The sequence below is a fragment of the Trichosurus vulpecula genome, chromosome 5 (genome assembly GCF_011100635.1).
Source record: "Trichosurus vulpecula isolate mTriVul1 chromosome 5, mTriVul1.pri, whole genome shotgun sequence".
In the NCBI taxonomy this organism is placed as follows: Eukaryota; Metazoa; Chordata; class Mammalia; order Diprotodontia; family Phalangeridae; genus Trichosurus; species Trichosurus vulpecula.
This window is the reverse complement of record NC_050577.1, coordinates 177,628,530-177,652,983: the sequence shown is the minus strand read 5'-3', so window position 1 is coordinate 177,652,983 and position 24,454 is coordinate 177,628,530. Positions and strand designations below refer to the sequence as shown.

The window sequence follows — 24,454 nt, the reverse complement described above, 5'->3', positions numbered from 1 at the left end:
AAAGACTGTGCAAAGAGAATAGAGGGCTGACTTTAGTGTCAGAAAGAACTAGGTTTAAGTCCTGCTTCTGATACATGCTTTGGGTGATCACTGGCAAATCACTTAAGGTCTCAACGCACAAAGCAACTCTCTAGAGTATAAACTGCTGATCTGTACTACTACATTTTTCTGTACCTTCATTTCCCCACATCAATAAAATTATAGGTCTTGATCTGCATCTAGCACCACCCTGCAAATAACATCAGTTTAATTCAGAGATTTTTTCTTGTGTTTTTTAACAAACAATAAAAATAGTCACGAAAGGAAATCAGTTTTAAAATATAGCTAACTCTTTTCTAATTTAATACTGGTGCTGGAGAAAATGTTAATAATTTTATCACTAACTTCATCAGCTTTCCTTGCTATAAAAAATGTGCAGAATTGTTTACAGTGTCATATAATAATAACTGGAATTATTTCTACATAGGATTAGCTTAAATTTTAAAAAAACAGTATAATGAGGTACTTTTAAAATATGATCTCATTTTATTAGAAAGACTTACCTCATCCCCACTCCAAAGACTAAAATCTATTTTTTCCTAAGAAAGATTTACTAAATAATACCCTTACAATTGTTTATATATATAACAGCCTATCAAATTTAAATGTCTTTGTCCTTAATTAGTAATTGATAAGGGGGAAGGACTAATATGAAAGGCCACAAATCCAGGAAGACTATGAACATAAGAATTACTGGGGGACTATCTTAGAAGAAAAGGTAACATAGGTCAAGCAATGGAGAAAGTTCCTCTGGTAAATTTTAAGTTTTCTATTATGAGATATACTTTTACCTAAACACAGAAAGAATATCAGGCTACAGCAAGATCTGGCAAGGGTTTTACAAAGATGACTGTGCCTCACATAGTGTCTTCAACATTGTAGGCACTCATTAAATATTTGCTGAATCCCCATAATCATCTTCAGACACCACACACATTAAGATTCCTTTCACATTACAGATGTTGCACAATATTAACTATTGTAAGACATGCAGGTGTTATTAAGAGTCAAGTAAATATGGGAGCACTAGAACAAGCGATATGGGTAATAAGATGAAAACTAGAAAGGGTGGAAGAATAGTTTCATTAAAAACTATCAGTAAATTTAAAGTTCTATTAAAAGTGTAATCAAACATATCCATTTATTCTTTTTAGAGCTTATTCATGGGACTACTTATAGCATCTTTAGTAATGAGGTATCTAAATAGTGATGCTATCTGGGGCTCAAGTAACACTCTATCCTAATAAACTGTAAAAAGAGAACTATGTATACTTTACAGATTGGTCTTTGCCAGTCTAAGGAGAAAAGATTGCACAGCAACTTCTGAACCCAATGATATTCAATTAGGCATTGTTACTATGATCCTTTGATATATTTTTTAAAGCAAGATAATAATTAAAAATTAAGAATTTTAAGCTCTACAAAAGTCATCCACCTGTCAGATAAAAGATCTGAGCTTTCTCAAGAGCTTAGACCCTCAGACTTCTCGTATGGTGCAGTGGATAGAGTGGCAGATTTGGAGACAACCAGCCCTGAATCTGCTGCTTGGGCAGGTTACTTTACCTCTCTCAGGCTCAGTTTTTTCATTTGTAAAATGGGAATGATATGTAAAGTGCAAACCTTAATGTTTATATAAATGTTAGCTATTGTTATTATTAATTATTATTATAAATGCTATAGCGCTAAGGGGAAAACAGCTGCTGTCCTGTCTTAGGGCCTTCACCTACACCAATAAGGAGAGAGTCTCATACCACTGGGCCTTGGGATAGGGGTTATACATAAAAATGTATGGTCATTTGTATGTAATAAATCTGGAACCGTTATCTGTTACTGTTTCTTTGCATCTATGAATATCACAAGAAAAGTATAGTGGAGAGAGATCTATACCTAATTGAAATTAAATAAGAATAAATAAGATACTTGTTAGTTGGAGAAAAAAAATAAGGGATAAAGTAATTTGATAAACTCCAATTCTTTAAGAAAGGATTACCAAAAGAATGCAATTTTTAAAAATTCTCCTCCAAGTAATTCAAGTTCTTAGCAGTTTGAACTATAAGTACTTCCTTCTTCCCCCACCCCATACCCCCTGCACTTTCATGACTTAAAGTCTGTACTTTGTCCTTTATGACAAGCTTCCCAATTATTACATTTTTTTTCCTAAACTCTAAACTGGACTAATCAACCTGACCTGGATGTGGAACCCTTTTCAAGAGTCCCAGGAAGATTGCATAAGTATATTTAATTAGTTGAACTATCATCTTATAGTCCAGGCCTGCACAACCTGTTGCCCACCAAAGGATTTTGGATGGACTGAAGGTTGTTCAGGCCCGTTATAGTCTATGCTTCAAGATGTTGCTTTATAATTCCCAACTAAAAAAAACAGTGAGTTTTTTTTCACATGTTATAGTATCTGTGACTCCTCCATGTTAATTTAATTTCCTTACCGTCCTATACGTGACTTCCTTTTCTTGTCTCCACACATTTAATCATTAGCCTAGTTAGTATCCAAGCCTCCGCAATATTCCTCAAAGCTCCAAATTACCCTTACGGTTTTTTTCCATACTACTTCCCTTTATATACTCTACACTCCCCGAAACTATTGTCCCATTTCTCCATTGGCTCACATCGTTCCCTGTGCCTAGAATGTGCTCTACCAGCACAGACATTCTGCCTGATGGAATCCCACCATTCATCATTGTCCTTTAAAGCCCAGTTCAAATGCTACATCCTCCATGAAGCTTTCCCTAATGTCCCTCAGCTAAAAGTTTTCTTTTAATTCTCCCCTGAAATCTTCACTTTGTCGATGTTTCTCTTTTGTATCTATGTTCTATTTTGTATGATAGTTACTTGTGTACACATAATCTACGACAGATCTAGCACTTTCCTGATAGGACGTTCTTCTGCCTCATCTTCCCTGACACAATTTCCTTCGTGCAACCTGATGTTGCTTTCTAGTCAAGAGGTATAAAAAGTCCCGTCCCCATGCATATGGGACTCCATGGGCGCCATACCCTAATCACTTCCTGATCAAGTGTGTTTCCATATGGAGATGAGGCAGGACATGTCCAGAAGAGCTAAGTGCCTCTTTAGCCTTACTGCATACTTTTATTGAATTAGGGCAAAATAAATGTTAAATATTAAATGTTCACTGACTTGCAAGTGCCTCAATTTATCCCAACATTGAACCTATGCTAACATATCTCTTTCTTTAAACTATAAGATTTTAGGAACTTTATTTATCTTGGTAATCATCAGTGTTTAATAAAGTTTTTGTACATTTTAAGTACTTTAATTTACTTCTGGCATTTTTAAAAGAAGTAGGTCCTTCCCACTCCTTTCTACCAATTTCTGTCCATTAGTTTCTTCAAACCTAAAATTTGCATGCCCCAAATCTATGATGATTACCTCTATGATGTAATCGTAACTCTAGCTTATCCCATATTAAATGTGATATAGTAGAAAAAATTGTAGACTTGGAACTGGAGGAACTGGTTAGAAAAATTAGTTCTGCTACTTATTCTCTTATAGATACTAGTTAAAGAACAGGAAACAAGAAAAGGAGCATTGATTTATAGCTGGGAGGGACTTCAGAGGTCTTCTAGTCTGACCCCCACACTTTTCTGAAGTCCTAGGGCCCCTAGGTGTGCCTATAGGTCTCTTTCAGGATTTCAACAGACTGCCTGCAGTGGTCACCAGTTTGGTGCATTTCACCTCTTCTTTTTTGGTGCTTTTAGTACTTCCTTAAGGCTTCTCCAAGTCTCAGGGTAATTTACACGGCTTCACATTGGCTGGAGTAGGGGAAGGGTGAAGCAGGGAGGACATGGGCGAGAAGGAAATAAGCATTTATGGCACTCACTATGGAGGGGTGATGAACCTTCAGCCTCTAGGCCCTCAAGTGTGGTGCTTTGACTGAATCCAAACTTCACAGAACAAATCCTAGGTACTGTGCTAAGTGAAGTGCTTTACAAATATGATCTCACTGGATGCTCACAACAACCACAGGAGGTAGGTGATGCTACTATCTCCATTTTTGCAGTTGAGGAAATTGAGGCAAACAGGGGTTAAGTGACTTGCCTAGGGTCATAGAGCTAAGTAAGTGAATGAGGTCATATTCGAACTCTCATGAGGGAAGATGTAAAAGGTAAATAAATGGAGAGAGGTGAAAGTGCTTTTCTCCAGCCTCATTAGGAGGTACTTACATATAGGAGAAGTGAATGGAATCCAGACATTCTAACTGAGAAATGAAGGCTGGGGATCTTTAATCAAGAAAAAAGAGTTTTAAAGTCTGCACAGCTGCCTAGGGATCCTTTTTGGGGGCAGCATGGGGCTATGAATCTAACAAAAGAGTTAGAAATATGATAACTAGGACCTAGGCATGTTGGCATGGGCTGGTTCATTTAATGCTAACACTTTGCTTGAAGAATAGTGGGGACAACAGTGGGAAGTGATCAGCAGTTACCAAAGTAGGGATGGTGACAACAGGACTGGCAGAAGTAGAGTAAAATAATGGTGACTCCAAGTCTCAGTGAGAGTGAGAGAACCAGCAATACAGGCTAGAAAGAGAGAGATGTCATGGAAACCTGGAGACCTGGAGAGAGAGGCAGGAAAGAGAGTGCCAAGGGGGCAGAAAGGTTGGTGTAGATCAGGTCTCAAAAGAGTGAGAATAGGGAAAGGCTAAATGTTTTTAGGAGGAAAATGATGCAATCAGACCTATCCAAAAACAAGGAAGATTACTGTGATGTGAAAGATCATTTGGAGAAGAAAGAGATCAGAAACAGCAGAATCATAACTGACGAGGAATACCAGTGTTTTGGCCCAGGATAGAGAAATTAGAGAGTGATGACGGTGCTTACTGTCCTTCACAGCTTCAACAAAAAGAATTATAGCACTTACTTAGTTAAATGGAAAGATACCAGATGGCCATCTAGCCCAGCCCAGTTCCCATTTTCCAAATCCCATGCCATCCCTGTGACACGTTTCTTGGCACTTGCTTTATCATAGTTTATGCTACTTGACCCAGTGCAAAAAACTGCTAGTTATGTTTATGGGAAGCAAGGAGACCAACCATTCATCATAAGAATCCATGAAAGTGATAAAGAGAAGCTGAACTGGTACAGTGGCAATAGGAGTAAAGAGGAGGGAGTAAATACAAGGAGATACTGTGGAAAAATGAAATGGATAGTATTTGAAAACTTGCTAGGGAGGGGGGAGTAGTAAAGGAAAGGGTAGAATCAAAAATGAAGTTTCAAGCCTGAATGATTAGAAGGATAGATGTTAGTACTTTCAACAGAGACAAGAAACGTGGAAAGAAGGGCAGGTTTTCAAGGGTCTTAGGTGACGCTGTTTGGACGAAAAATGCATCATGGTACAATGGAAAGTGCATTGGGTCTGGAGTCAAAGGACATTGGCTCAAACCCTTCCTCTGTCAAAATCTCCTCTTTTTATGTTTGAGGAAACTAAAGTGCAGAGAAGTGGGTTTAGGGTTCTTTCAACCATAAAAAGAGGAGGCTGTATTAAATGGCCTCTAACATCCCTTATATCTCTAAAACTATGATTGTATGATGATCCAATGAACCTATTGGTACCCTAGAAATTGCTTGAATCCATAGTTAAAATTGATAGCTTGAGTCCTGAAAAGAGACTTGCCAGCTAGACTTCTTCCACGAGGCACAGGTACATAAGCCCATGCATTGGTTTTTGTTTTGTTTTTCACTGCCAGATTTTGGGTAACTTATTTTCTGAGGTCTAGTTCTTGTATTCAGTAGTTTGTCCTCAAGGACTGCTGCCTTGCAGTGGTTGTCTCACTTATCTGAGCTACATAAAATTTTTAATGCTTCTATAAATAACTATGAAACTAATATTGTTTTGTACATAGTAGGTGCTTAATTCATGTTTGCTGAATTAAACTGAAAGTCAGTGTCAGGGCCAACATTCTGAGGGCAAAAAAAGCAAAGTAATCTTATCCTGTGCCTTATTAACAAATGTACAGCTACCATAATGCCTGCACTCCTTTTCCAGCCATTAAATCAGGAGAGACTATTTCTATCCATCACCTTAATATTCTACCCATGGATCTACTGACTAAAAAAGTATTAGTTGGATCCTTGTGTCCTGCCAACCCACTTACAAATCATATGTTTATACTCTGTGTCTACAAGATAAAGTATCAGTTATATGATTGACCTTTCCTCATTTAGACTTGAGCTAGAAAAACAAGTTATTCAGTAAGCACTGCAGTTAGACATATGCAGACACACACAATAAATGTAGTTCTAGGGGGCCTTGGGTGTTTTGACATAAACATTCTATGCTGATTTTTTTCCTCTAGGCTTATTTTTTACTTTAGTTATCATATGCCTGCTTAAATTGATTTATGTTTATTTAATTCATTAATATATATATGTATATATGTGTGTATATATATATATATATATAAAATCAAGATTTCAAATGAGTAAAAGGACAATTATAAGATGACCTTTCAAACTTTATAATAGTGTACATAGTGAAAAGCACTGATGTGAAAGGATCTTAGTTTCAATCCCATCTTGTCAGGCCCGTGTGGCCCTAAGTAAGTCACTTTACTTCTGTAAAACTCTGCGAGTCACTTCCTCATCTTTAAAATGTTAGATTTGGGCTGGATTACCTATACTACCACTTGTAGTTGTAAAACCCATACTCAATGCTTAGGCAAGGGTTAGGAGGTTAGAATATTGACTACATTTTCAACTGGCTACTATGCTATTTTAGTGTCCTTAGGTTTACCAATTTTTCTTTCATCAATTTATAGTTGACAACAATACATAGAGGCTTAAAAACAAATTAGAGATCTTTACATTATCAAAATTCTGTAATTATCTACCAAGTTCTCTCCTAGAATTCATATAAATCAATGATTCAACCCAATACACATCCAAAATACTATTCAACAGATATCCCACAGGCTGGGCTCCTCACTATCCTTTCAACCAATATTAATCATTCCTTCCTTCTTGATTTTGTTTAGGCTATTCCTCCTAAATAAAATTCAATGGAAATATCATTTATTTAGTACCTACTATGTTTGGAACACTGAGCTAGGTTCTGAGGACAGAAAAAAAGATATGAAAAAGGACCTGTTTTAAAGGAGTTTACAATCTAATGTAAGGAAGGCCAGATACATATATACATACATATATATATATATATATATATATATATACACACACACACACACATATATATACATATATATATACATACATATATATATATATGTAGATATATATGTAGCAAGGTAATGGAGAGAAACCATGTTCAAGCTGCTAAGTCCTCCAATCAACTTGATATAGGCTGTAGAACTTTGTTTAAAGGGACATTTCCATAGAATCCCAACGAGTTGTTTAGAGGGCTCATACATCCTAGCGCCTTGTTGGTAGGACATAGGGAAATCCTGATTGACTTCTAATGACTGGGGTTGCCTAGACTGATGACTAAAGAAGGGAGAAGTAATAGAGTGCCTGTGGTCTTTAAGAGGAAGATAAGAAAATGTAGTCTCTAAGAGACTGTAATCTCTAAACCACCTAGTTCTAGCTACTTATTCTGTCTTTCTGTTTCCTTTACTAAGTAGAGCTCAATGACTGGTGATCCTGAAAATGGATATTCCTAGTCTTCGGGGTTACTTATTTTACTTAGGTAATTAATTTGAGAGTTCCTGAATCAAGTCCTAGCCACCAAAGAAAAAAGACTTCCTAAATAGCAGACTTTTCAGAGGAGGAAGGGACCATCAGCTGGATCATCCTGTAGATACAGGACATTTAATACCATGGTTGGCCAGAAGTTCTGGACCTTTTGAACCCTCCATGATAACTTCTGTGAGTTATTCTGACAACTGAAGTCTAAGGTAAATTTTAAGTATCTGTTTATCAGTCTCATAAAGGGTTTTTAACTTCCAGGAAAGGAATAAATATGCAGTGTAACGGACTACTGGAGTAGTTTGTGTTTCCTGTATTTGTTGATTAGTGCTGTGAATCCTTTGCATCTCATTCAGTTTCTGAGGTGGAAAATAAAATAATGCCCAACCTTGATACCCATAGTAAACATTGAGTGTCTTTGTGGGAGGGCACCCTATTACGTTCGAGAAGACCCAACTTACCTAAACTTTCTTTTAGAGACTTCCCTGGAATTTTATTCTGGAGTTAGGGCCTTAAAATCAACATGACTTTTTAAAGTCAAGCCTTAAACCTGGTTCATGTGAGTCCAAGAGTTCCTTGTGTGAAATCTTTGGGCCATGATGAACATGTAAAAGGAAAGGGTCAGGCTATATAAACTTTGATGTTCCATTGAGCTGCAAATTTATGAGTCATTCATTCTTATAATTTTGTGTCTTGGAATTGCTAGGCTTAACTTACCATAGTGTCTGACAAACAATTAGCACATAAAAGGGCCAGAAAAGCATTACTGGAGTATAATCTCAAAAATGACAGAATGATAATTCTATTCTTCAACCACCAATGCCAAAAAGGACAAAGTTGCTTAATTCTATGAAGACCTATGACATCTTCTAGAAATAACACATGCAAAAAAATGTCACATTCATCATAAGGGATTGGAATGCTAAAGTAGGAAATTAAAAGATAATTGAAATAACAAGCAAGTTTGGTCTTAGAGTACAAAATGAAGCAGGATAGAGACTAATCAAGTTAAGATAACTCACTGGTCATAACAAACACTCTTTTTCAACAACCTAAAAGTTGACTCTACACATGGACATCACAAGATGGTCAACATAGAAATCAGCTTAATTATATACTTTGCAATGACAGGTAGAGAGGCTCTATATAGTCAGTTAAAACAACAGCTGGTGCTTACGGTGGCTCAGATTGTGAGTTCCCATTGCAAAATTTAGACTTAACTTGAAGAAAGAATATATAGGTTTGACCTAAATAATGTCCCTTAAGAATATGAAGTAGAGAAAATGGGTGTTTGGGGGGCCACGGGGTGGCGCGGAGCCAATATGGCAGCTGGAAAGCAGGGACTCACGTGAGCTCCCTGCCAGGTCCCTCCAAAAACCTATAAAAAATGGCTCTGAACAAATTCTAGAACTGCAGAACCCACAAAATAGCAGAGGGAGGCAGGGATACAGCCCAGGACAGCCTGAATGGTTGCTAGATGAGGTCTATTGTGCATGGAGCAGAGGGGAGTGGAGCCCAGCATGGATGGGGACAGGACCAACCAGACAAGGAGTTGGGCGGAACAGGCTCTAGCACCCTGAAGCAGTGAGCTGTGGCAGTTACCAGACTTCTCAACCCACAAACACCAAAGACAACAGAGAAGGTTAGTGGGAAAAGCTACGGGGACAGAATGAAAAGAATTCATGGTTTGGTCACTGCCCCAGGAGTAGTGGGGGTGCTGCAGCTACAGAACTACAGCTGCAGTTGCTTCCAGCCCCAGGCCCACCTGGTGGGAGGAATTAAGTGGTGGATCAGAGCAGGAGTGCAGAGCCTGCTGAAGATGTGAGTCAGGTCCAGGTTGGTGGTTCTTGGGGAAGGAGGAGTGCTGGTGTGGCAGAGCTGGCTGTATAGAAACAGTTCTGAAAACAATGGCACATCCCCTCAAGCTTGGAACAAAGTACTCTTTGCTCTACAAGCAGTCATACCCCACTGAAAAACTCAAGGGGCAAGTAAGTTGGCTGGGAACATGGCCAGGCAGCAAAAACACACCCAGATTCAGTCTCAGACTTTGGAATCTTTCTTTGGAAACAAAGAAGACTAAAACATACTGCCAGAAGAAGTCAACAAAGTCAAAGAGCCTACAACAAAAGCCTCCAAGAAAAACATGAACTGGTCTCAGGCCATGGAAGACCTCAAAAAGGATTTGGAAAAGCAAGTTAGAGAAGTAGAGGAAAAATTGGGACAAGAAATGAGAATGATGCAAGAAAACCATGAAAAACAAGTCAATGACTTGCTAAAGGAGACCCAAAAAAATACTGAAGAAAACAACACCTTAAAAAATAGACTAACTCAAATGGTAAAAGAGCTCCAAAGAGCCAATGAGGAGAAGAATGCCTTGAAAGGCAGAATTAGCCAAATGGAAAAGGAGGTCCAAAAGACCACTGAAGAAAATACTACCTTAAAAATTAGATTGGAGCAAGTGGAAGCTAGTGACTTGATGAGAAATCAAGATATTATAAAACAGAACCAAAGGAATGAAAAAGTGGAAGACAATGTGAAATATCTCATTGAAAAAAACCACTGACCTGGAAAATAGATCCAGGAGAGATAATTTAAAAATTATTGGACTACCTGAAAGCCATGATCAAAAAAAGAGCCTAGATATCATCTTTCAAGAAACTATCAAGGAGAACTGCCCTGATATTCTAGAGCCACAGGGCAAAATAGAAATTGAAAGAATCCACAGATCGCCTCCTCAAATAGATCCCAAAAAGAAAACTCCTAGGAATATTGTTGCCAAATTCCAGAGCTCCCAGGTCAAGGAGAAAATACTGCAAGCAGCCAGAAAGAAACAATTTGAGTATTGTGGAAACACAATCAGGGTAACACAGGACCTAACAGCTTCTACATTAAGGAATCGAAGGGCTTGGAATACGATATTCCACAGGTCAATGGAGCTAGGATTAAAACCAAGAATCACCTACCCAGCAAAACTGAGTATCGTGCTCCAAGGCAAAATATGGACTTTCAATAAAATAGAGGACTTTCAAGCTTTCTCAGTGAAAAGACCAGAGCTGAATAGATTTGACTTTCAAACACAAGAATCAAGAGAAGCATGAAAAGGTAAACAAGAAAGAAAAATCATAAGGGACTTACTGAACTTGAACTCTTTTGTTTACATTCCTACATGGAAAGATGATGTGTATGATTCATGAGACCTCAGTATTAGGGTAGCTGAAAGGAATATGCATATACATATATATAGATATATACATATATAGATATATATAGATATATATATATTCATGTGTGTATGTATTTATATATGTAGGTGTATATATATGTGTGTGTATGTGTGTTTGTGTGTATGTGTGTGTGTGTATATATATATATATATATACACATATATATGTATATATAGACAAAGGGCATAGAGTGAGTTGAATATGGAGGGATGATATCTAAAAAATAAAATCAAATTAAGAGATAAAAGGGGAACATATTGAGAGAGGGAGAAAGGGAGAGATAGAATGGGGTAAACTATCTCGCATAAAAGTGGCAAGAAAAAGTGGTTCTGTAGGAAGGGAAGAGGGGGCAGGTGAGGAGGAATGAGTAAATCTTGCTCTCATCGGATTTGACCTGAGGAGGGAATACCATACACACTCAATTGGGTATCTTACCCCACAGGAAAGAAGGAGGAAGAAGATAAAAAAGGGGGAATGACAGAAGGGAGGGCAGATGCGGGAGGAGGTAATCAAAACCAAACACTTTCAAAAAGGGACAGGGTCAAGAGAGAAAATCCAATAAAGGGGGATAGGTTAGGAAGGAGCAAAACATAGTTAGTCTTTCACAACATGAGTATTGTAGAAGGGTTTTACATAATGATACACATATGGCCTATGTTGAATTGCTTGCCTTCTTAGAGAGGGTGGGTGGGAAGGGAAGAGGGGAGAGAATTTGGAACTCAAAGTTTTAAAAACAGACATTCAAAAACAAAAAAAAAAGTTTTTGCATGCAACTAGGAAATAAGATACACAGGCAATGGGGTGTAGAAATTTATCTTGCCCTACAAGAGAAGAAGGGAAAGGGGGATGGGAAGGGAACAGGGCAACCAGAATATATGCCATCTTGGAGTGGGCGGGAGGATAGAAATGGGGAGAAAATTCATAATTCAAACTCTTGTGAAAATCAATGCTGAAAACTAAATATATTAAATAAATTAAATAAAAAAATAAAATACAAAAAAAAAAGAATATGAAGTAGAGGTGATGAATAGATTTAAGGGATTATCTCTAGCAAACAGAGTGCCTGAAGAACTATGGATAGAGGATTGCAATATTGTACAGGAGGCAGCAACAAAAAAAGAAGAGCAAGAAAGCAAAATGGCTACCTGATGAGACTTTACAGATAGCTGAGGAAAGAAGGGAAAGGAGAAAGAGAAAGATATACCCAACTGAATACAGAATTCCAGAGATTAGTAAGGAGAGATAAGAAGGTTTTCTTAAATTAACAATGCAAAGAAATAGAAATGGAGGTTTAGGGAGTGTCATTTAAAATTCCTGAATTTAAGATTTTCATATACAAACTGAAATTGCTTGCCACTTCAGAGTTCCAGTGTTGCATCTGGGCTTCTGAACTCATCTTCAACTGAAACTTCTCTCACTAAAGTCACCAAGGATCTATCAGGTGAAAAATAGGATATTTCCCCCTGCCCCTCAGTCCTCATACTTTTTAACCTATTTGCTATATCAGGTACTGTTGAAAAACCCTCCTTCTACACACACTCTAAACTCTGGGTTTTCATGACATTGTTCTCCCCTGGTTCTTCTCCTGCCTGTCTTCGTTACCTTCGTGGGCTCATCGTCCATGACTAGGTGTTGCCCAAAGTTCTATCATGGATGCTTTTCTCTTCTCACTCTACTGCCTCTTACTTGCTGACCTCAAAAGCTCCAATAGACTTAATTACATTCTTTATGCAGGTAACACACAGATCTATATATCCAATCCTAGTTACTCCCTTGATCTTTAGTCCCACATCACCAACAGATGTCCTTGAGATATACCAAACACAACAGGTCCAAAAGAGAACAAAGTTCAAAAAGCAATTAATGCATATGTCACAAATATGATCTCAATAATTGAAAAGGAAGTTCCTCCACCAAAATAATTTATGAGAGAGATATAGTCCTGCATCACCTAGTGACCCTAACACAATAAAGTACTGATCTCAAACTATTTAAAATATTTTAATTAAAAACATTTGCTGCTTTACTTCTTTAGAGATTCTATTGTGCTAATATGCTGTAATCAGTACTGCTTCTTTACTTCCTTTGTAAAAGCAACAAGATGGGCTTGTAATTATCTGTGAACAATTTTAACTGAGTTATGATTATTTTATTTCATGGGTTACAAAAAAAGTAATAAAGTATCTTCATTACTCCTCATACAAAGAAAGAGGGAATATAACTGAACTTTTCAGGTCTTGGAGTTATTTTCAGAACATTGTTTTGGATGACAGCATACTAAGTGTCATAAGTCATGGGCAGCATTTCTATTACCCTGTCTTCTACTATATCCTTGTTTTCTGAGTTCTGTCAGTCCATTAATAAACATTTATTAAACACCTGTTATATACCAGGTACTGTGCTAGATGCTGAGAGATACAGATGCAAAAAAAGAAAAAAGAAAAGACATTTATTGCCCTCAAGGAGCTTACAATCTAATGTGGGAAAACATTATGTAAAAAGGAATAATATGTAAAAAGGAGTTAGGGAGGGAAGTGAAGGTACATGGGCAGACAGGTGGGAAGTGAAGAGAAGGAGTTTTGCAATTTCACTTCACACTTTGCAAAATGGCAAAATCAATTTTTTAAGGCAGGGTCATTCAATATTGGGGGAAGATAATATTCAAATACCTAGTTAGTGGAGTGGTTAATGGTTCAATATTTCTGGGTAGATATTTGTAATTATACCAAAATAAAACAAGTAACTAACCTATTCATATCCTTTGACCTCACATTCATACTATTGGACATAAACTCTAACAGGATCAAAAACAGGGAAAAAATACACAGACAGATATAACAGCATTATGGAGGGAAAGGAAAAAATAGCAGAAATTTATATAGATTGTCAGAAGTCAATGACCAAGATTTTTTAGAATTTTTTTGGCTATTAAAAAATAGTTCAATTTTGATGGGGGAGAAAGGAAACTATGCCTAGAAATGACTATAATATAAAAATAAACAGCCTCAATTAAGCTTATTTTTCAAAATAAAATTAATCTGACTCAAAAACCAAATAGCTCTAAAGAGGCATAATATTTATATTTTAATAAATCACAATAAGTAGAGATTCAAGGGAAAAAGAGCTTTTCACAAAAACTACACAAAAATACAGAAAAATAAAGTTAGAGATTAAAAAAATGAAACAGAAACACTATGTAAAAGAAATAGAAGGAAAATGAGTAGCTTAGAAGAGAAACCCTACCCCCAAAAATGGACTCCCTGAAGCTTAGAATAGGCCAAGTAGAAATCAATGACTCTATGAGCTGGAACAAAATCAACAGATTATAAAAATTGAACAAAATGTAAAATATTACAAAAACAACTCACCTAGAAAATAGGTCTATGAGACATAATTTAAGAATCAGACTTTGATTTAAAAAAAAAAACCTAGATAGTATATTTCAAGAAATCATAAATGAAAACTTCCCAGCCCTATCAAAACCAGAGGGCAAAGCAGAGAAAGGTTGAAAGAATACACCAATCACCCCCTGAAAGGAACCTCAAAAGGAAAAGGACCATGGCATATCATAAACCAAAATCCAGAGCTCTCACATCAAAGGAAAAAAATGCTACAAGCATCCCCCAAAAAGCAGTTCAAGTACCAAGAAACTATAGTCAGGATCACATAAGACCTGACAGCATCTGCTTCAAATGAGAGGTGATCCTGGAATATAACATTCTAAAAGGCAAAAGTGATAGGCTTATAACCAAAAATAATATCTTGAGAAGCTGAGTACAATTCTACAGGGAGGAGATTTTGACCTTTAATGGAACAGAATACTTTCAATTATTTCTGATTCAAAGATCAGAACTAAGTTTGAAATGTAAATATAAGAGTCAGGAGAAACCTAGAAAGGTAAATTTATTTAAATAACTAGAAGTTTTAAGAAGATGTAGTACTAATAGGGAGAGAGGAAACAAGTATCACTTCAGAATCTTAATGTCGACCAAAGGTATTAAGGGAGCAAAATAAGAAAAAAGCATAGGTCCTGGGAATGGATTGGTTCTATTCTATGCTGTTCTGAGGACTGGAAAAGGAGAATGAGAAGGGAGAATAAAAGGAATACACTATTGGAGGAAAGGGGAGGTAGAATTTATTCTTTTTCAAAATTGGGGCCCATGAGAAGAAAAGTATACAAATATGGAGGAAGGGATGGGAGGAACAGGCATTAGATGAAACATATTTATTTGAAACAGACAAAAAAGGGTCAAAAACACATACATACACTTAAACAGTTTGATGTAAAAATATATTAAACAACAAGGAAACAAGTGAGAATGATGAGGGTCGTGGTGAGAAAGAGAGTAGCAATGGGGAAAGGAATGCTGCAAGCAAAATAAACTTCCTGATCCAGAACTAGGGATCAAAAGAAGAAAAAAAAAAGCAACCTAAGAAGGTTTCTTAGGCAGGTATGTGACACAGTGGATAGAGTGCTGGGCCTGGAGTTAGGAAGACCTAAATTCAAATCTGGCCTCAGATACTTATTAGCTATGTAACCTTAGACAAGTCACTTAACTTCTGTTTGCCTCAGTTTCTTCAATCACAAAAGGGGGACAATAATAGCATCTACCTTTCAAAGTTGTTGTGAAGAGTAAATAAGATACTTGCAAAAGCACTTAGCACAGTGCCTAGCATATATTAGATGTATATAAATAATTATTCTCTCTTTTCCTTCCTTTAGATTGCCCCTCACACAACTGTGAAATGGCTGAACAAATCATGGTTTATGAAAGTAGGAGGATATTCTTGTGCCATAAGAAACGATGAAAGAGGGGCAGCTAGGTGGCACAGTGCATAGATCACTGACCCTGCAGTCAGGAGGACCTGAGTTCAAATCTGGCCTCAGACACTTGACACACTTACTAGCTGTGTGACCTTGGGTAAGTCACTTAATCGCAATTTCCCTGCCTTCCTCCCTCCAAAAAAATTTTTAAAAAGGAAATGATGAAAGAGACTATTTCAGAGAATATTGGGTAGAATGAGTAGCAGAAACCATATGATTATCTCAACAGATGCAGAAAAAGCTTTTGACAAAATACAACACCCATTCCTGTTAAGAAACACCACAAAGCATAGGAATAAATGGAGTCTTCCTTAAAATTATAAATAGTATCTGTCTAAAACCATCAGCAAGCATTATATGTAATGGGGATAAGCTAGATGCATTCCCAATAAGATCTGAGGTGAAACAAGGTTGTCTATTATCAGCCCTATTATTCAATTTGGTACTAGAAATGTTAGCTGTAGCATTAAGAGAAGAAACAGAAATTGAAGTAAGGCAAAGAGGAAACTAAATTATCACTTTTTGCAGATGATATGATGATTTAGTTAGAAAATCCTATAGATTTAAGTAAAAAACTACTTGAAATAATAAACAACTTTTGCAAAGTTACATGATATAAAATAAACCCATACAAATCTTCAGCATTCCTATATATTACTAACAAAGCCCAACAGCAAGAGATAGAAAGAAAAATTCCATTTAAAGTTACTGTAGACACTATAAAATATTTGGGAGTCTACCTGCCAAGACAAACCCAGGGCCTATATGAACACAATTATGAAACACTTCTCACACAAATAAAGTCAGATCTAATTAAATGGAATAACATCAATTGCTCATGGTTAGACCAAGCTAATATAATAAAAATGACAATTTTACCTAAATTAATTTACTTATTCAGTGCCATACCAAACTACCAAAAAATTATTTTACAGAGCTGGATAAAATAATAACAAAATTCATCTGGAAGAACAAAAAGTCCAGAATATCAAGGGAATTAATGAAAAGAAATGCTAGGGAAGGTGGCCTAGCCATACCAGATATCAAACTGTACTATAAAGCAGCAGTCCTCAAAACTACCTCGTAATGGCTAAGAAACAAGTGGTAGATCAGTGAAAGGGGTTAGGTACACAAGACGCAGAAGTCATCAACTATAGCAATCTACTCTTTGATAAACCCAAAGAATCCAGCTTCTGGGTTAAGAATTCACTATTTCACAAAAACTGCTGGGAAAACTGGAAAATAGTATGGTGGAAACTGGGCACAGACCCATATCTTACACCGTATACCAAAATAAAGTCAAAATGGATACATGATTTAGGAATAAAGGCTGATACTACAAGCAATTTGGGAGAGCAAGGAATAGTTTACCTGTCAGATTTATGGGAAAGGGAGGAATTCATGACCCAACAAGAGATAGAGAGCATTATAAAATGCAAAATGGATAATTTTGATTACGCTAAACTGAAAAGGTTTTGTATAAACAAAGCCAAAGCAACAAAGATAAGAGGGAAGCATAAAACTGGGAGAAAATCTTTACAAACAATGTCTCTGATAAAGGCCTCATATCTAAAATATACAGGGAACTGAGCCAAATTTATAGGAATAAAAGTCATTCCCCAATTGAGAAATGGTCAAAGGATATGAACAGGCAGTTTTCAGAGGAAGAAATTAGATATCTATGGGCATATGAAAAAATGCTCTAAATCACTGTTGTTTAGAGAAATGAAAATCAAAACAACTCTTAGGTATCACATCTCTCCTGTCAGATGGGCTAACATAACAAAACAGGAAAATGATAACTGCTGCAGAGGATGTGGGAAAACTGGAACATTAATACATTGTTGGTGGAGTTGTGAACTGATCCAGCCATTTTGGAGAGTAACTTGGAACTATGCCCAAAGGGCTATAAAAATGTGCATGCCCTTTGACCCAGCAATGCCACTCCTAGCGCTGTATCCCAAAGAGATCACCAAGTGGAAAAGGGACCTGTAAGATGTTTATGGCTGCTCTTTTTGTGGTGGCAGAGAATTGGAAATCAAGGGGATGCCCATCAATTGGGGAATGGCTGAACAAGCTGTGGTATATGAATGGGGTGGAATACTGTTGTGCTATAGGAAATGGGGAGGATGCGGACTTCATGGTGACCTGGAAAGACCTACATGATCTGATGCTGAGTGAGAGGAGCAGAATCAGGAGAACACTGTACACAGCCACAGACGTACTGATTCTGTGGTGACTAACTTTGATGGACTTGATTCTCCTCAGCAATGCAGGGCTCAAAGACAGCTCCAAAGGACTCATGATGGAAAGAGCTATCTACATCCAGGGAAAGAACTAGGGAGTCTGGGTGCAGACTGAGGCAAATTATTTGCTCTCTTTTCTTTCCTCTTTTTTTTGGTTTTGTTTCTTCTCTCTCATGATTCATTCCATTGGTCATGATTCTTCTTTGCAACTTGACTATTGTGTGGATAAGTTTAATGCGAAGGTTTATGTAGAATCTGTATTGGACTGCATGTGGTCTTGGGAGGGGAAGGAGGAGGGGAGGGAAGGGAAGAAAATTTGAAACTCAGGAACATGTAGAATTGAGTGTTGTAAACTAAAAATAGAGGATCTAATTTTAAAAAAGAAGGAAAAAAATATTGGGTAGAATGAACTGAAGCAGAAGGAAATGAGTAGAACCAGTAGAACAGTTTATACAAGGACATCAAGACTGAAAAATTTAAGAATGCTGATCAATTACCAACCATATCTCCAGAAGATCTATCATGAAGCATGGTACCCACTTCCTGGCAGAGAGATGATGGACAAACAGTACAAAAAGAGACATTTTTGGACAAAGCCATTGTGAATTTGTTTTGCCTAACATTGGTTATTTCTTATAAGGATTTGTTTTTCCCTCTTTCTCTGGGTTTTTCATTTTAGGAGAGGAGATTCAGGAGGTTTCACAATAGTGAAGGAAAAAGGAGCATATTTTTAAATTTTAATTTCAAATTTGTACATTTTTAAGCGCACAAAAAAAGATCAGAATTCAGTTCAGAAAGAAACAGATAAGCAGAGACAGTTTTGAAAGTAATATGTAGAATTTATTACTTACTTTTTTTGAAGTGAATTATATTAAACGGAGATTTATGGTTTCATAGAGACCCCTCTTTTTTCTGCTGTGTATGGAAATGTTATCTCTTTTAGTGTGTGTTTAAGTCAAAATAAAAAACATCCCTGAAAAATAATGTGCACAAGGATGTGGCATAGTGGATAGTATGCTAGACTTTGAATCAGAAAGATGAGCTGCAATACTCCAATAAAAATTCATCCCATAGAAAATTCATCTTAAATTTTCTAATTCAATTTAAAAGTTATTAAGTTCCCATTGTGTGTACAGTACCACCCTAAGCAAAGGCCAGATAAGGCATGGATTCTGGTCCTCACAGAAGACACAGTTTAGAAGATAGATAAGATATGCATGAAAATAATGAGAACACAAAGTAATTTATAAGTGAATAGCATGGAGCCTAAGTAAAATTTGAGGATTTTGAGGATAGAAAATGTTGCAATTTTTTAAGTAAAGTAAGTACATGAAATGGGCAAGTAATTTAACCTCAGTTTCCTCAGCTGAAAATTGAATAAAAATTCTTGTAGTGCTCCCTTCACAGGGTTATTTTGAGGCTCAAATAGTATATAATCCTTTAAAAGAACTTTGTGAACACTAAAACTCTATCAGTTATTATTACTACTAATGATAACAATAATAATAACAAATAGGTCACTGTACAGTCTCCAGTATAATAGCATATATGAAAGCCTATCTGTTCTCATTTGATACCTTCCATAAAGGAAGTCCTTGATTGTTCTAAAGATTTTTCTCATAAAGACTGTGTGGCAATGAGTTTAAGATTAGAAGAACAAAACTACTTCATTTTACCAAACACCCTGGATATAGTCAGTATTCTCTGCTTGATTAGAAGAGAAAGTATCTTTACTGAAGGGAGGACAAAAAGAGAGATGAAAAAGAAGAGACAGAAAAAAAGCTGAACTGAAGAAACTGAGGTAAAAAGGGAAAGAATAAAGGAAAGGTATAAAGAAGACAACAAAGAGAAAAACAAATCAAGAAGATATAATATCCCGTGTTTTAAGGAATTTCTCTGTCCCACATTGCAACAGTGGGACTTTAAAACTTCTGCTGTGGCTCATTTATAGTTTTAGGCACATCAGACCAGACACTTACAAGAAGCATTATTTGTTTCTGGTAAGATCACTCACAGGAAGGAGAGAAAAGGATGTAGTGGTAGAAAAATGCAGAACCTCTCACTGTCATTTAAAAAGTACCACAAAAATCGAAAGCCTCAGTACACCAGAATAAACTGTCTGCACAGAAGTTCATTTTTTCTTCAAGAGAGGAAGTTGAGTCTAGATTTTGGACTTAGTGAACTGTGCAAAGCCAACAGAGCTACACGGTCAACTGCAAGTTAGGAGGCAAAAGGTTCAATACACATTCCATAAACAATGAAGTTTCTCCTCATCTGTACTAACATTTCTACCCATGGTAATTCCAGACGATTCAATAAAGCGTATAACCACAATTCATTGCTTCTACGTCTCGTGGGGCTAAAGAACAACTTAGACAACAGTGACAATAAAAGAACAAGACAACGATGATTTGCCTTTTAAGAAAGCAAATATAATATCTTGCTCAGCCCATTCCTGTTCCATCCAACATGGAGAAATAAAAAAGCCATGTTAAAATAGCATCTGGCTATCTGTGCTAAAAATGATAAATTTTCATAAAAGTAAAAAAAATTCATCCCATAGAAAATTCATCTTAAATTTTCAAATTCAATTTAAAAGTTATTAAGTTCCCATTATGTACACAGTACCACCCTAAACAAAGTCCAGATAAGGCATGTATTCTGGTCCTCAAAGAAGACTCCGTTTAGAAGATAGATAAGATATAGATGTAAATAAAGAGAACACAAGTAATTTATAAGTGAATAGCAGGGCTCTAAGGAAAATTTGAGGTCTTGGAGGATAGAGACTGTTTCAATTTGTTAAAACATAAACAAATCTCATCTCTGTCATGAATTTATGCTGGCTGATGACATGACAGTGACAGTGTTAAATCACACCAGTCAAGACTCAACACATACCAACTCAGATTTGACCCAATTTTTGCTTATCATATTAAATAATTATAATTGCACTAACACTCAGAATCAGAGCAAATGCATCATGTAGGTCTTCTTTTGTTGAGTTTTGTTAACTCCTATTTGAATCTTTTTTCATTGAAAGCAGTGGATTTATTCATATGGGAGCTGCACTTGAATATAGACAGGATTTGGGCCATTGTATCAGCCTTCTTAGGCTCTTACATTCCTCAGGGGCATACCCTACACCTAGTGAAAAACTGCATTAAGACAATCACAATCAATTATTTTTACTTTTTTGTTTGCTATCTCAGCTACCACATTTTTTAATAAGTATATAAAATAATTCTTCCTTAATTCTTTGAAGTAGTAATTCTTTTATCACCTCTCATTCAATATTCTCATATTCTATAATCCATCAACAATATTGACTTATCTGCTCCAATTCTTAGCATTGTTTCCATCCAGTAATACTATTAACCAAAAATTCTCTCTTCTAATATTGCTTACTTTACCCCTTTTCTCCACCACACACATATGCACACACACATGCATATATTTTTAAAAAATGAATGTTTAAAATTTTCCTTACATGTAATTGGAAAAAAATCAAATACTATTTCAAAAAATAAAAGAGTTGAACTAATGTCTAAGGTCCCTAATATTAAATAAGTGAAACATTAACTATTGAGCATCCATCTAAATATATCATTGTAAAGCAAGTTAAATAGAAACAGTCCCTCAAAGAACTTATAAGTCATTTTAAAGTAAAATCACAAAAAAATGAAAATATAATTATCATTTTACCAATTGCAACCTGCCAAGTCTCAGCCTTAGATCATTCTTGTCAACCCATTACATTTGCTCCTACACATGTCCTACCTAATGAAAGTGGAAAAAAACCAAGCAATCATTCTTATTGGGTGTATTACAGATTTATGCTACACAACCATGACTAGGCCGCACTGCTGCTAGGCAATCCTTCTATACCTTCCTTATCAACTCACAATTCCACTCTCCCCAGTGGCTCTTCCCAAACTTTTCATCTCTTCTCAAACCTCTTGTGGCTTCCCTTCCCCGCACTCTCTCAGCTGAGAAACTGGCCTCATATTTTACAGGAAAAAATGGAGGCCATTCAGCATATCCCTCTTCCTCATCTCACATCACTCATATGTCTTTTGGCACTATCTCTTCCTTAACCCTGATTTCACATGATGCAGGTGGCCTTACTGCTTACCAAGGCTAACTTCTCTACCTGCTCAAATAATTCCATTCCATCCTGTCTCCTCCAACACATCATCCCCTCTGTCATCCTCACTCTTTCACTTCTTTTCAATCTCTGTCTGTCTACTGATTCATTCACTACTGCCTACTAACATGCCCATGTCTCTTCCATTCTCAGAAAACTCTCATTTGATCCTTTCACCCCCAATAACTCTCATCCTTTATCTCTTCTGCATTTGTGGCTAACCTCTTGAAAAGGCCATTTACAATAGGTTCTTCCATTTTTCTCTCCCGTTACTCTCTTCAGAAGCCTTTGCAGTCCAGCTTCTGAACTCGATGTTCTACCAAAATTGTTCTCTCCAAAGTTACCAAAGACTTCTTAGTTGCAAATCCAATGTCCTTTTCTCAATCCTCATTCTCCTTGGCCTCTCTGCAGCCTTTGGCACTGTTGATCACTCTCTTCTCCTTGATGCTCTCTAGGCTTTCAGGACACCAGTCTCTTCTAGCTCTCCTTCTACCTACCTGACTGTTCCTTTTTAGTATCCTTTGCTGGATCCTAACCTAGATCACAACCTCTAACCATAGATGTCCCACAAGGTTTTGTCCTAGACCCTCCTCTCCTCTCCCTTATACTACTTCACTTAGTGATCTCATCATCTTCCCAGGATTTAATTACTTTCTCTATGCTGATGATTTTAAATCTACCAGTGCTACACTAACCTCTCTGCTGACCTACAATCCTGCAACTTCACCTGCCTTTTAGAGATCTCAAACTAGATATCTAGCAGACATCTTAAACTCAACATGTCTAAAGCTCAACTTTATCTTTCCCCCTAAACCTTCCCCAACCACTTTCCGTATTACTGTAGAGGGCAACGCCAATCTCCCAGTCCCTCGGGTTCCCAGTTTAGGCATCATCCATGACTTCTTACCATCTCTCACCCTCTAAATCCAATCCGTTGCTAAGGCATGTTTTCACTTTTGTAACATTTCTTGAATACATTCTTCTTCTACTAACTATTTTATAGACTATCAAAGAAATCAAAGGAAAAAATAGTTACCTGATGGGCCAGAATATAGATATTATGTCCAACATCTTTTGGTGAAATGCCATCATCTCCACGATCATCTTCATGGTCACATTCTAAACCCTGGTTATAGGCATTCTTCATGACATCCACCTTTCAAGGAAGTCAATATTGTAAACAAATATACTGGAAAGTAACATAAAATAAAATTTATTTTCAATTGTTCACAAAGAGTGATTCCAAATCTTGAGGTGCCAATTCCTGGCACAAAGTAAGTGCTTAATAAATGTTTGTTGACTTGACTTGATGAGTGATGCAAAAACAAGCCATAACTCTTTCTGCACACTTCAACTACTAAAGGCCGTTTTTAACTGTAGAGAAGGAGTCATGATGTAAGGAAATAGTGTGGCTATTGCTCATATCTAGTCCTGTTAGCAGAAGGCTCTAATTGACTGTACATAGGACTAAATATCTTAAGAGAGAAAGGGAATAAGTATTTATATAGTACCTAATATGTGCCAAGCACTGTGCTAAGTACTTTTTGCAAATATTATATCATTTGATGCTCACAACAACCCAACGTAGGGGATGTTATTATTCCTTTTTACATTGAGGAAACTGTGACAGAGATTAAGTGACTTGTCCATGGTCACACAGTTAGTCAGTGTGAAACTCGGGTCTTCCTGATTCCAGGCCTAACCTGGAAACTAAGTACTATTCCCAGTGGTATTTAAGACACTTGGTGCCATTAAATTCTAATTACTTACAATAACATTTGTCATGCATGAATTCCATTTAATATACCAGTTAGAAATATTTTCTTTTAGCAGTTCAGAGAAGAGATTCTCTTTAAGCAGCAAAAAGCTGAAGGATAACAAGTAGGCCACTTGACCTGTATAATTGATCTAGGATACAGCTTAATTAGTTGAGTTCCATTCAACAAACATTTATTAAGTACCTATGATATGCAAGGCATTGTTCTAGAAAATGGAAATACAACAAAGATGAAATGAGACAATCTGCCCTCAAGAAATATATAATCTTGTAGGAAAAGATGACTTGTACACAACTATCTCTAATACCTTTTCAAAAGAGCTGTCATTTCATCAGTATAGATACCTTCAACTCCCCAATGACACACCTAGTAACTCTTCCATGTCTTAGCAGAAAGTTTTCACAAATTCCTGTGGCTGTTAATAAGCCTCTCTGTATTTAGTTACGTTGGTTCCCCAAAGACAAAACACAATCATGGTTGGATGGTTTTCTGGTGCAGTAATTTTTGCCAAGATTTGAAACAGGC

General features: G+C 36.6%; 1 protein-coding gene across 1 annotated transcript in view; it reads right to left on the bottom strand.

Moving 5' to 3' along the window:
• Positions 1 to 24,454, bottom strand: part of ITPR2 (inositol 1,4,5-trisphosphate receptor type 2) — a 545,841-nt gene that overhangs the window by 141,238 nt on the left and 380,149 nt on the right. Inside the window, exon 45 of the mRNA XM_036758879.1 lies at positions 23,188 to 23,307. Within this exon, the coding sequence (XP_036614774.1) occupies positions 23,188 to 23,307 (120 nt within the window). The remainder of the gene's footprint in view (positions 1 to 23,187; positions 23,308 to 24,454) is intronic.